At 47.8% G+C, this 13,501-nt stretch overlaps 1 protein-coding gene across 1 annotated transcript in view; it reads right to left on the bottom strand.

Annotated features, from left to right (window-relative positions):
* LOC140393665 (acidic mammalian chitinase-like) overlaps positions 1-13,501 on the bottom strand; it is a 30,445-nt gene that overhangs the window by 15,298 nt on the left and 1,646 nt on the right. The window contains exons 2-10 of the mRNA XM_072479951.1: positions 12,932-12,961; positions 12,641-12,842; positions 11,335-11,391; positions 10,948-11,113; positions 9,590-9,714; positions 5,113-5,236; positions 4,819-5,001; positions 3,498-3,614; positions 2,525-2,663 (exon numbers count right to left, since the gene is read on the bottom strand). Of these exons, the coding sequence (XP_072336052.1) occupies positions 2,525-2,663; positions 3,498-3,614; positions 4,819-5,001; positions 5,113-5,236; positions 9,590-9,714; positions 10,948-11,113; positions 11,335-11,391; positions 12,641-12,842; positions 12,932-12,961 (1,143 nt within the window). The remainder of the gene's footprint in view (positions 1-2,524; positions 2,664-3,497; positions 3,615-4,818; positions 5,002-5,112; positions 5,237-9,589; positions 9,715-10,947; positions 11,114-11,334; positions 11,392-12,640; positions 12,843-12,931; positions 12,962-13,501) is intronic.

Raw genomic sequence — 13,501 nt, forward strand, 5'->3', positions numbered from 1 at the left:
GGGGATATGGGGGAGCGGGGGATATGGGGGAGGGGGATATGGGGAGGGGGGATGTGGGGGGGATATGGGGAGGGGGGATATGGGGGGTATATGGGGGGATATGGGGAGGGGGGATATGGGGGAGGGGGATATGGGGGGGATATGGTGAGGGGGGATATGGGGGAGGGGGGATATGGGGAGGGGAGATATGGGGGAGGGGGAATATGGGGGGGATATGGGGGGGTATGGGGTGGATATGGGGAGGGGGGGATATGGGGGAGGAGTGGATATGGGGGAGGGGGGTATGTGGGAGGGGGGATATGGGGGAGGGGGGATATGGGGGGGATATGGGGGGGATATGGGGGAGGGGGGATATGGGGGAGGGGGGATATGGGGGGGATATGGGGGGATATGGGGAGGGGGATATGGGGGAGGGGGTATATGGGGGAGGGGGGATATGGGGGAGGGGGATATGGGGAGGGGGGATATGGGGGGATATGGGGGGGATATGGGGAGGGGGATATGGGGGGATATGGGGGAGGGGGGATATGGGGGAGGGGGATATGGGGGAGGGGGGATATTGGGGGATATGGGGGGGATATGGGGAGGGGGGATATGGGGGAGGGGGGATATGGGGGAGGGGGGATATGGGGGAGGGGGGATATGGGGGAGGGGGATATGGGGGAGGGGGGCATATGGGGAGGGGGGATATGGGGGGGATATGGGGGGATATGGGGAGGGGGGATATGGAGGAGGGGGGATATGGGGGAGGGGGGATATGGGGGAGGGGGGATATGGGGGAGGGGGGATATGGGGGGATATGGGGGGGATATGGGGAGGGGGGACATGGGGGAGGGGGGGATATGGGGAGGGGGGATATGGGGGGGATATGGGGAGGGGGGATATGGGGGAGGGGGGATATGGGGGAGGGGGGATATGGGGGAGGGGTGAGGGGGGATATGTGGGAGGGGGGATATGGGGGCGGGGGGATATGGGGGAGGGGGGATATGGGGGTGATATGGGGGGGGATATGGGGAGGGGGGATATGGGGGAGGGGGGATATGGGGGAGGGGGGGATATGGGGGAGGGGGGATATGGGGGAGGGGGGATATGGGGAGGGGGGATTTGGGGAGACTCACCCTGCCTGCTCTGACGAGGTCGTTCACCTTCTTGTGGCACTGGGTGCCTGTCCGTGGTTTCAGGGCCACAGCGGTGACGGCCTCTGCCACTTCCCTCCACAGACGCCGGCTGTGGCGTGGGGCAACTCTGCGGCCATGCCCGGGATACAGGGCGTCCCTCCTCTGCTCCACCGTGTCCAGGAGCGCCTCCACATCGCGTGACTCGAACTTCGGGGCTGAGCGACGGCCAGCCATCCAGTCGGGTGTTGCGGTCGGCTGTTCCGGTCGGGTGGGGGGGAGCTGCGCGGCCTTATGAACCGTCACGCCGTGCAGCGCGTATGACGCTGCACGGCGTGAACCACTGCGCAAGCGCGGATCCCGTTACGTCGCTGCTAGCCCATTTCGGGCCGGAGACTATCGGCCCATTTTTATGACGTGACGCAAGTGGGATTTGCGCCGTTTTTTGCGCCGATCGGCGGACTTTCCGCCGATAATGGAGAATTTCGCCCATTAGGTGCACTCCAGCAATTCACCAAGCAACCTTCGAGAACACCTTCAAAACCTCTGGCCTCCACAACTTATAAAGACTGGGGGTGCAGATACATGTGAACCCCACCATTTACAGACTCCCCCACAAACCATACACCATCTTGACTTGGAGCTGCATTGCTGTTCCCTGACTGTCAGTTGGGGAAAAACAACTAAACTCCATTCCTAACAGCACTCTGGGTGTATCCACACTAGATAGATTGTAAAAGTTTGAGAAGGTACCTTATCCCCAAGATATCAAAGGCAATTAGTATTGGGCATTAAATGCTGCAACTTCCAGCAACACTCACATCCCATGAAAGTATAGAAGAAGAGTGGGGGATGACATGTCATAACAATTGAGCTAACAATTGAATTATTGATATCAGATTTAGCACCAGAGGACCATAACATCCATGGAGTGACAATGAGGGTCAAAATAATACCACTCCTAGTTACTTACCGAGCGATGAAACACCCCTTCCTCACTCCACCCGTCAACTCAGACCGGGCGAGGACAGTGCAGGTCCAAGTGAGGATTCCCAAGGCCGTCTGTTGAGGGCAGCTGACTCGGAGATGAGGAAGACAAACCCTCCCCAACATTTTTGGTGGTACTAACTGCTATAAAGTTTTTAAGTTAAAAGGTCCAGTCACTTTGAGAAGCCAGGGTGAAGGTGAGTGTATAAGGATATGGTAAGGTCGGGGAGGGTACTCAGCTGGGGGGTGGGGGGGGGGGGGGGGGCGGTGGGGGGGGGGGGATGGTTGTTGTTGATCATTAGGCGTGTTGGTCAGTGGGAGAAAGTGGTCAGTTGGGGATTCAGGGGTGTAACAAGGCGGTAGGAAGGGTGCTATTGAGCAACAACACATAGGTGGTAGAATCAGTCAGGACAAGGAATTACCTTTATTAATTCCAAGAAGATTGTGTAGTTTACTGACGAGAGGATAACGTCCCTGGTGGCAGAAAGTACCACTGAAATCATCCAGGGAAAGTGTCCACATCATTGCTCCTCCAATTTGGCTTTTCTTCAACCATTTGATCTGGAATCCAATATCGGAAAGAAGGAAAATCACAACTGTTAGCTTGAGGGCTTCTCTTCAAACGTGACCGTAAAGTCTAGAGCATCTCAAATCACATAAACAAAAACAAGTTATGAATGAGCAAATACTAAGTTTGTTCTGGTATTAACCAAAAAATATTTATTTCCAGATCCTCTAAAATATTCCTGTCAAAGAATAGTAAAGTAAGACGAGAGAGATTGCAGTATAATTGCTGCAAGTTGCATAAACTTGGCAGTAGTCAGTATACAGGTATCTCATTGGACAAGTGCAGATCTCCATTGCAATGCAAAGTTACTTTTTATGGGAGTTGAGTGGGAATGTGGAAAGCATTCCTTCCTCAAGCATATATACTTCAATTATATAACTGCACATGTAACTCTAAAATGTGTCAGTTCCTCACAACCTGGCTCTGTCGCTGTCTCTGTCCAAGACTATGGTTTGGGCACAAGACGGTAAATTGAAAATAAGATATGGATCGTCTGCATTCTTGTCAGGTGAGGGAGTGAATCATAAATAAAAAAAGCAGCTATTTCAAATGTCATCATCCTAATTGTATCCGACAAATTAGAAAACTATGGTTCATTTACTGAATGTACTTATTGAAAATGATCATGATTCAAATTATTGATCGGAAATCAAAACCACGGCTGCATTGGTATTCTTGGAGTGTGGAGCTATTGGTGGAGCTGTTGGGTTGGGCCACTGGGTTGGGCTAATGGGTGGAGGTATTGGGTGGGGCTATTGGGTCGGGCTCCACATTGATCATATGTTTTTGTGATGTCAGTTCTAAAGTATACAGTATGCACAGCAGACCTTGTCTTCAAAGCTTTGAGGATTGTCGTATCCAACCCATTCATTTCCCTTGTAGGCATAAGGAACCATCTGGGAAGCATCCCATTTCTCAGTGGCTTCTTTTAAGAAGAGACAGATCTATCAAAAGAATGAGACATTAGGATCTTTTGTATCAAAATTGAAAATTGTTACTGGTTTGCAGTAATTTGAGCACAGTTAAGATCTACTTAAACTCATTAGTTCCTGTCAGGTTTACTTATCTCTTCAGACTTTCCTGACAGTAATGCACGATACTGTCAGTCGACTTGGAATCTAATGAATGATTAGGCTTTGGGTGCTCGTGTAAAAGGGGGCACCTGTCACACAACTCTCTCAGTTTTAGCAGGCAGGTGTGTAATAGGTGTGTGAGTTGATCTGCCTCATTTTACAGTGTCACCCAAAGTCACCCTCTCCTGCTGAAATTGAATCCCAATCCCAAATCCTCAAAATTCTAAGGTTGCACGAACTGTTGTGCAGAAGCCTTCGGGCAAATGGGCAGCATCCCTGCCTCTAAGGAGGAAGGCATTAGTTTACCTCAGGACTTGATGGCCGAGGGAGGTGTGCCTATACCGTGGCCAATCGGTTTATTATCTACCTGCAAAATGCTTCCACCACCACAATGCTAAGAGTGGGAGAGACGCCTGGTCCGCCATGTTTCATGTGCTCCCCTCCTCTGGCTACAAGACCAGCAGTGGAAACAGATGTCAGCAAGTCTGCCTGGTGTACTGCTGGGTACGGGAAGACAAAAAAATGAAGAAGCACATTTTTACTGACATGAGTTCGACCATTTCCAACATCACGACAAGTTTCCAGTCTTGGCCATCCCATTCTGAGGGGGTATCCCACCCGATGCCAGTGGCCTTCTAATGCAGAGGACATCAAAGCAATTGGCACAAGTGTACTCTTGGCTGGAGCCTCGATTTTGGTCTTTGCCCCAATCGAGTGGGGAATCAAAGCAGAAACTGCGACAAGAACTTGTCACAATCTGGCTCTGCCTGGGGCTCTGACAAAGGGTGATTGGCCAGAAATGTGAACTCTGTTTCCCTCCAAGGATGCTACCAGACCTGCTGAGTATTCCCAGCGTTTTCTCCTTTTATTTCAGATTCTCACCATCTGCAGTATTTTGCTTCTGCAAAAAGAAAACCACCCCAAGCTCTAGTCATTTAAATTGCCTTGCCTTCTTTCAGACATCTTCAGGAACTTGATATGTAATGAATGACAATTAAACTTATATATTCTCATGGCAAAATTCAGGATTTCAAAGGAACTTGGATATTTGGCCAACTTGCAGCAGCATAAGTACCTCAAAGTAAGCCAGGAAACCAGATTGTTGTGTGTAATGCCCAGCTGGTCCAGCGCCATTTGCTGGGGCACCGGGAGCAGTGTTGGATGTGCTCAGTCTGAATGAGTGACCATAGCCAGCGAAACCAGCGTTCAGTTTCTCTGCCGGAGCCCCCTCTTGCTTCCAGACTTCGACAGTGCCGGCCTGTGCAGGGATTAGCAATGTTACGATTCAGTCCAAAGCATTTCACTCAGTTGTAAAATTGAAGTAAGTGCCACTTTAAAATTGAAATAAATAATATCCATGAATACGAACCATATTAAAGTATTTATTATTGCCTTGGGCATTAGGGAGAGCATAAAGAGGACTATTTTCCCCAGCGAAACTGTTCCATGGACCATAGAAATCGTACGTCATCAGATTGAAAAAGTCTAGAGTTCTGTAAGAAGGAAGTGACATCAATATATTGCAAGTAAAATATATATTTATTCTTTGTTTCACTCACGGTCTCCTTGTCCTATTAACGAAAAATAACTTCATGGTCAGGCGCTGCCACCTGGTGGAATCTTACATCCCCGTAGAACTTAATGAAGATTGAAATAACTCATCGAATTCACCGGGGGGTACATGACGCGGCAAGTTCATATTTTCCTTGGAATTACTTCATTGCCTTTATGACTTTACCTTATCTCTGACTCTTCGTAGCCATTTTATAATGCCAAACTATGGGCCATTGTCCATCATCAAGAGTATTCAACAATAAGTTAATGGAAGATTTTGACAAGGATAATATTCTGAACATTCATGCTGCCCTGTGACATAATTGCAGAGCTCGCAAACAAAAGAGCATGCGATTTAAAAAAATTATCCAGTAATATTTTCTGACTACATTGAGATCATTTACAAATTTTAATCTGAGCAACGAACACAATGGAATCAGCTACCCTCAAAGAAAGGGGAAATAATGATATTTGACGGATCAATGTAGAAGCCAATCCAGGAGGAAGGCAGAACAAAGAACAACGAACCATACAGCACAGGAACAGGCCCTTCGGCCCTCCAAGCCTGTACCGGCCATGATACCAACCTTGGCCAAAACCCTCAGCACTTCCTTGTGCCGTCTCCCTCTATACCCGTCCTATCCATGTGTTTGTCAAGATGCCTTTTGAACGGCGTTAATGTATCTGCTTCCACAACCTCCCCTGGCAACGCGTTCCAGGCACTCACCACTGTCTGTGTAAAAAACCTACCTCGCACATCCCCTCTAAACTTTGCCCCACGGACCTTAAACCTATGCCCCCTGGTGACTTACCCCTCCACTCTGAGAAAGAGTGACTGCCCATCCACTCTATCCATGCCCCTCATAATCTTGTAGACCTCTATCAGGTCGCCCCTCAACCTCCGTCTTTCTAATGAAAACAGTCCGAGTCTATTCAGCCTCTAATACCCTCTAGACCAGACAACATCCTGGTAAACCTCCTCTGCACCCTCTCTAATGCCTCCACATTCTCCTGGTAGTGTGGCGACCAGAAATGTGCGCAATATTCCAAGTGTAGCCTTACCAAGGTTCGATACAACTGCAGCATGACTTGCCAGTTTTTATACTCGATGTCACGTCCAATGAAGACAAGCATTCCGTATGCTTTCTTAATTACCTTGTCCACTTGTGTTGCCATCTTCAAGGATCTGTAGACCTACACTCCCAGATCTCTCTGACTTTCTATATTCCTAAGAGTTTTGCCATTTACAGTATATTTGATTGGGTTGTTAGGTTGTTCTATCACAGACGGGATATAAATAGAATAGAAATGGCTTATGAAGAGAATTAAACAGATTTTCTTTACTGATCCTTGCGATGTAATTGTGGTCAAGGCCACCATTTATTCTCCATCCCTGCCATTGAGATGATGATGGTGAAATTCTCCGATTGTGAGGCTATGTCCTCATGCCGGCGTGGGAACGGTGGCATTTTACGCCTGAAAACGGCCACCGGTCCTCTGTGTAGCTGGATGATAGCACTGAGCAGTGTAGAGCATCCAACTCTAGCCGCCAATACGCCGTGAAAGCAGTGCCCCCCCCCCGATTTGGTCGTGAACAGGGATTCTCTGACCGATCGCCGAACGCGATTATGGCGTCGCTGACTGGAGAATCCAGCCCCAGATCTTCAGCACGAAGACAGCGTGAACTGAAGGAACATGTTATCGCTGGGCAAATGGCTGAGAAGAGACTTGTGCAGACTTTCTGACCTGCAGGAGTTCCTGACCAAATTGGGGGCGGCGCCGCTTCCGCGATGCTCCGCCCCCTTCAATGCGGCGTACCACGGAGAGTACACCACGCCACGTATCGACGGCCTCAGGACATTGCCTGAGGACCCCCCCCCCCCCCATGATGCTGCGCCCCCGACCGGCCGAGTTCCCGGCGGCATGGGTCTCTCACCGTCTCACCCGTTGGGAACTCGGCGTGATGGCCGTGGGCTTGGGGGAGGACTGATCTGTGGGCAGGGCGGGACTTTATTAGGGGCTGCGGGGTACTGTGGGGGGGGTGGTCCGGGGTGCGTGTGCTGGCCAAAGTGGGGGGTGAAACTATTTTGCGGCATGTAGCACGGCATGGCCACTGCAGGCCGTCACCGTGCAGATGCGCTGCCACGGACCTGGCAATTCTCCGGGCAGTATCGGCAGCTCGAGCCGGGTCCTCTACGCTGCCGTCCTGCGAGCCCCCAGCCAAAAGGGGAATCGGTGCCCGTTTTGCACCATTGTTTCTGGCGTAAAACACCACCGTTTCCGCGCCGCCGTTGGGACATAGCCCCAGGATAGGCAAATCCAGCCCTACGTCTTTCTGGACTGTGGGAGGAAACCGGAGCAGCCGGAGGAAACCCACGCACACACGGGGAGAACGTGCAGACTCCGCACAGACAGTGACCCAAGCTGGGAATCGAACCTGGGACTCTGGAGCTGTGAAGCAATAGAGCTAACCACTGTTAGTCGTGGAATTATTTGAAGAAGTTAAGGTGAGAATGTTTGCAAACTGGGCCAGAAATTTGAAACCGAAGAAGTTCAAAGAGAACAATTTCACTTATTTATTTTTCAGATCATTAAATTGCTTGTACATATCGTCTGTCCAATTAGAGACATCCCCTAACATATGGGCATCAAAATAGACCAGTGGTTGCACAGACAAGGGTCAATGTTTTCTGGATGGAATGCAATACTTCCTATTCTGTCCAGAAACAATCAACTTCTATCCAGGCCAAACACCAGGATGCCTGGGTAGCAGGATGTTCCGTCATGGCTGGCATGGCCCAGGTCCAGTGGGTGATCGACGGAATACATGTCTCACCTACAAGCACCAGCTTATCAAGGGGTGCCCTTCACCAATGCGAAGGGCTTCCACTCATTTAATGTGGAGTTGGTGGGTGACCACAAGCCGCACATCGTGCACGTCTCTACCTGATACCCAGGCAGCGTGCATTCCACCTACGTCCTGGCGCACCCTCGGTTCCTGGCACCTTCGAGGCACTCACTGGTTGAGGGGTTGGCTCTTGGGCCACAAGGGTTATCCATTGAGGTTGTGGATCATAACTCTGTACGGAGGGCCCAGAACGAGGCGGAGAACTGCTACAACATCGCCCATGCAGCAACAGGGCCGTCATCGAGCAGTACATCAGTGCGCTAAAAATGCGCTTCCGATGCTATGGTGGGTCTCACCAATATAGACCCAGGAGGATCTCAAACATCGTGCTGGCCTGCTGCGTCCTTCAGAACATCATGCAGCAGGGGTGGGGGGGATTTGGCAACTCGGAGGCCTGACTGCTGGGAGCTCCACCACCCTGTCCTCCCCCTCCATACCTCCCTCTCTCACCCCCTTCCCCCACCTTCTGCAATGGGCCTTCCTTTCCTTGGGGACGCATAAAGGACATGGTGAGATGCATGGAGGTGAGTGACACAGGGGTTCTGGTATCATGTCTGTGCACCTGGCCAAAGAGGGCAGTACAGCTGCTGGGGTTTGGTACAGGGTGGGATGTGAGGGAGTTGGAAGCAGGTGGTTTTTGATTGTCCTCTATGGGATTGTGGGTGCGATGTGTGGAGTGAGGGACAGGAGTGATGCCAGGGGAACAAAAGTGGTGAATCTCCCGAGCTGCCCTGAGGAATTTGTTCATCTTCTTGCGGTACTGCCAGTCCACCTAGTGAGGCACGTGGCACTCACCGCCTCGGTCATCTCTGCCCAGGTCCGGGTAAGGATAGTGAGTCGGGCCTACTGCCCACCCAGGGGGGAGGGGGTATCCCACCTCTCCTCCACTGCATCCAACATTTGGTGAAGCTCTGCGTCCACAAATCGGGGGAGCAGCTCTTCTCTGGGCCATCTCCTTGGCTGGAATGAGAGTGTGTGGGGAATGGAGTGCCTATAAACAGTTCCAGATTGTTAAGAGCTCCAGCGCCAATTCTAGCCTCAGCAAATCCGACCCCAGTGCGAATGAGAATTGCTCTAGATTCACGTGGGGAGAGCGCTGGCCCAGTAGCATGTCCTGAATTGCTCTGGACATAGTGCCCCCAATGGGAATGCGAACTGTGTGCAATTCAATCCCGACGTCAACACTCGTCTCCCAAACAGAAAATGTTGCCCATTATTTAACTCAGACACTGCAAAGAAAACAAGGACGTTCATTAGTTCGAAATTAGAGTAAAGTAAAGCCCAGAATATACCGATTATATGTAGTGAGCCAATTAAAGATGGTTGATTTTGAGTGAGCTGATCTTCGCTATGTTGCTGCTATAAGATAGAGAGCAATACTCACTTTCCCAGCTCAGGAACCTCATAGGCACTTTGAATTGTGGGTTTTCCAGCAGCCACAGCAGCTGAAAGTAACAGTCTTGGTTTGCCAATACTTTTTCCTTCAGCTTCAAAGGCTGCCATCAGCTCCTAAAAATCAAAAGAAATTGTCGTTTGTCAAATTAACAGACTTGCTCAACACGGAAGCTTCAAACTCTGACCAATGAAGAATGAGGTTCTTTGTTCTGAAAATGGCCAAACGTCGCACAGTGACATACAGAACGCAAGGGTCATGGAGTTTTGGCGCTTTAGCCGGGCTTAAGCAGATCAACAGCAGTTCAATCAAATATTCTTTTATCACAATGGACTATAGAACAGAGGAGATAGGACCGACTAGAGTTCCTGCTCCTGACCAATATCCAGTGATGATTGCTGTTAAACTTCGATATGGGGACATCAGATGAGGATGATGCAGTTAGACATGTTCCATAATGACTCTATAATAAGGCAGCATGCACTGTTTCGGCAGATACATTAAAGCCAACCATTCAATCAAGCGGCAGGGAGAGCAGATTACTCCAGCGTGAGCCTTCAACAGTGGAGATGGAGGAAATTGGGGGTAAATATACCTGCCCTCTAAAATAAAAGCTCATTGGGAATCTAATCAAAATATAGAAAGAAACTTAATTATAATGGGCTAATATTGGAATCTCAATGAATTGTGGATTGTCTCGAAGGTTATTCATATACGTGTTTCTAATCCACAAGATATTGGATCATTTTAACGTTAAAATTTATTAAGACCATCAAGTTAAGTCCAAATTTGCTTCCCACATCCACACAAGGACATGTCATTGACACTAAGGCAGTCTTGAGTTTCCTACTTCATATGATTTATCATCTCTCTACAAGCGCTGGTTTAGCCCAGTGGGCTAAACAGCTGATTTGTGATGCAGAACAAAGCCACCAGCGCGGGTTCAATTCCCGTATCATCTGAGAATTCTGAATTCCCCCTCTGTGTACCTGAACAGGTGCTGGAATGTGGCGACGAGGGGCTTTTTACAGTAACTTCATTGCAGTGTTAATGTAAGCCTACTTGTGACAATAAAGATTATTTACATTTACAAATGACAATCAAATTAATCTGGAGATAGCTTTTGACCATTTTAAACCTAGTAATGTGCCAGTTGGACTCCTATCTCCGGGCTGGTTTAGCACAGTGAGCTAAACAGCTGGCTTGTAATGCAGAACAAGGCCAGCAGCGCGGGGTCAATTCCCGTACCGGCCTCCCCGAACAGGCGCCGGAATGTGGCGACTCGGGGCTTTTCACAATAACTTCATTGGAGCCTACTTGTGACCATAAGCTATTATTATTATTATTACCTGTGTTAAGACTGTGAAGAGATGCTTGTCTTGTGAAGGGCTCCCCCGTGACCCAGGATACTCCCAGTCTATGTCCAAGCCGTCGAACCCATACTTGCGCAGGAAAGTAATTGCTGATTTTATGAACGTTTGCCGATTTCCAGCTGTGGCAACCATAGCGCTGAATCTACAGAGGAAGTTAACGAAAAATCATTATTCATGTAAAAACTGGCTGTGAAACAATTGTAAAGCTGATATTGCTTGGTTCTCTTTGAGCCCCCTACATATGTCGATGATCCTTGCCAACATATGTTTGGAAGCAAAACAATATTTGTTAGTCAACCATTGTTATTTTATGAAGAATTTGAAAAACAATGCTTCCCTCAACAAATAATCTTTCAATCTTACTTTCGACTTCCAAAATTCCAGCCTCCGACAGACAGAAGTGTTTTAAGGTTGTTATTCCTGTTGTGAATAAAACAAAATAGTCGAATTAGAAAAAATACTTGAGGGAACAAAACTCACTCACTACTGTTAGCCCGAATTCATGTGCAAGTTTGAAATAGCCTCCACAACAGTTTCCTATTCTTCACTGACTTGTTGAAAGGAGGTGTGTTTCTACCTCACGTGAAGCAAAGGAATACATTTTCCCTCACCCAATAGATGCTTAATCCCCTGACAACAAGATTGACTAGGGCTACATTGCTTGCTAGCCTGTTAAAATGGAAATGAAAACGGGAACTTCAAAAACAAGGAAGAAATAAAATATGGGAATTGAAGCGTAGAACACTACAAAATTTCTAGAAGGCTAAATAATTGATTAAAACAAGACTTAGGATCTGGCTTTCAGGACAGATGCCATCACGAATTGCGACCATAAACATCGGGGAAAAAAAGACACAGACTCCAAATCAGTCAATGCAGTGATTTGAACACTTGAACACCTCCTGATTACCACCCACCAGGACACTGACAGCGTTCGCAGGGGAATGAAAACTTCACCATTGACACATCTATACCAGACCAGATAAATTCATGAACTTTGGACTCATAACTTTTATTTTGTATTGTCTTATCCTCAAAGTCATCGCAACTATTATTTGGTCTTGTATACTATTGTAGTCATCATAACTTGTACATAGCATCACTCATCTACCGAGTTTGTTCAATTTTCTAAAACACTGTACAAAAAATATGTAACACGGAAAAAGGGGGATGTGGTGATATACATCACTGTAAGTACACAATGGGTTAATGTACATACACTACACCTAGCTAGACACTAGAGGGAGCACCAGAGACATGACACACAGACAGTCAACCAATAGGTCAGTAAGATAGGACACGACCAATGGGCATTCAAGATACACACAGAGGTGACACGACCACAGGAGGGCATTACACCAACCCATATAAAAGGACACATCACACATGCTCAGTTTCTTTCCAGTGGAGACACTCAGTGAGTACAGACATAGGGTTGATTGAACATCACACCCACCACGTGGATTGTAGCAGACTGGTTCATCAGTCTGAGTAGCTATAGCAGTATTAACAGTAGAGTCGAATCCAAGTAGGAGAATCATTAACAGTAATAAATGTATTAAAGCTATCTCCAAGTCTGAACCTTCCTTTGTCAGAGTGCACATCAAGGAAGCAGCTTATGCTACGTCAAGAGCATAATAAAACAGAGTTCATTGCCAATGTTTAGTACCTGGTTTTAAGAGCATTAAATGATTTGTAGAGTGTCACATCGTTCCACCCATAGGTGCTAACTTCATTGTTCTTCATGACAGCAAAAGCAAAGATCAGGTGGGTGCACATGCAAGGGTCGATGTCATCAGGGGTGTACTTTGCTGCTCCTGGCCTGTACTGAGCCCAGTTTGCAAAGTAGCAGACCAGTCTGTAGGCAGAGCCTATCCGAGGGATAAAATGGAAATCGGGGAGAGTGTTCAGACTCATCACATTAAATTTTTAAAAAGCTTTAAATTACATAAAGACTTACCCAATTCCAGGCATGCCAACAAGACCACCGCTGGAATAAAGGATACAGGAAAAGAGATAGAATTAGGAACAAACGAGGCCTGAAGGTTCAAAAGTTCACCGCAGCATTTCAGCTCAAATTGACAAGATTATATCTCAAGGTCAGTGCATTAAAATGTATCACTGACTTGGTGACATTTGTTCAAATAAACCTGGCTTGCAGCATGGTTATATTGATGATTGGATTTGCGAACTGCTACTTGATGAGCAATTACCACATAGGACACCAGTGCACAAAGTCATAATGCATTTACTTCAAATAGGCCTGTTCATTGTCTTAGCAAAAGTATATCTCACTCTATTTTCAATTTTTCTTATAAACATCACTGGTTTTGGGGGGCTATTGATTTTTAAAGCATTTTTATGAAATGATGTTCTTGTGCAAGTAGAATAAAATTCTGCTGTCTGAACTTTAAATATTGTCACCGCACACAGCTTTCCAGTGAGTATCATGGCAGAAATGCACAAAGTGATGAAAGAAGGGTTGATCCACTGGACTCACTTCATTGGGTCAACCTAGTCGCCCAAATCT

This window comes from Scyliorhinus torazame, chromosome 17 (genome assembly GCF_047496885.1).
Source record: "Scyliorhinus torazame isolate Kashiwa2021f chromosome 17, sScyTor2.1, whole genome shotgun sequence".
Taxonomy (NCBI): Eukaryota; Metazoa; Chordata; class Chondrichthyes; order Carcharhiniformes; family Scyliorhinidae; genus Scyliorhinus; species Scyliorhinus torazame.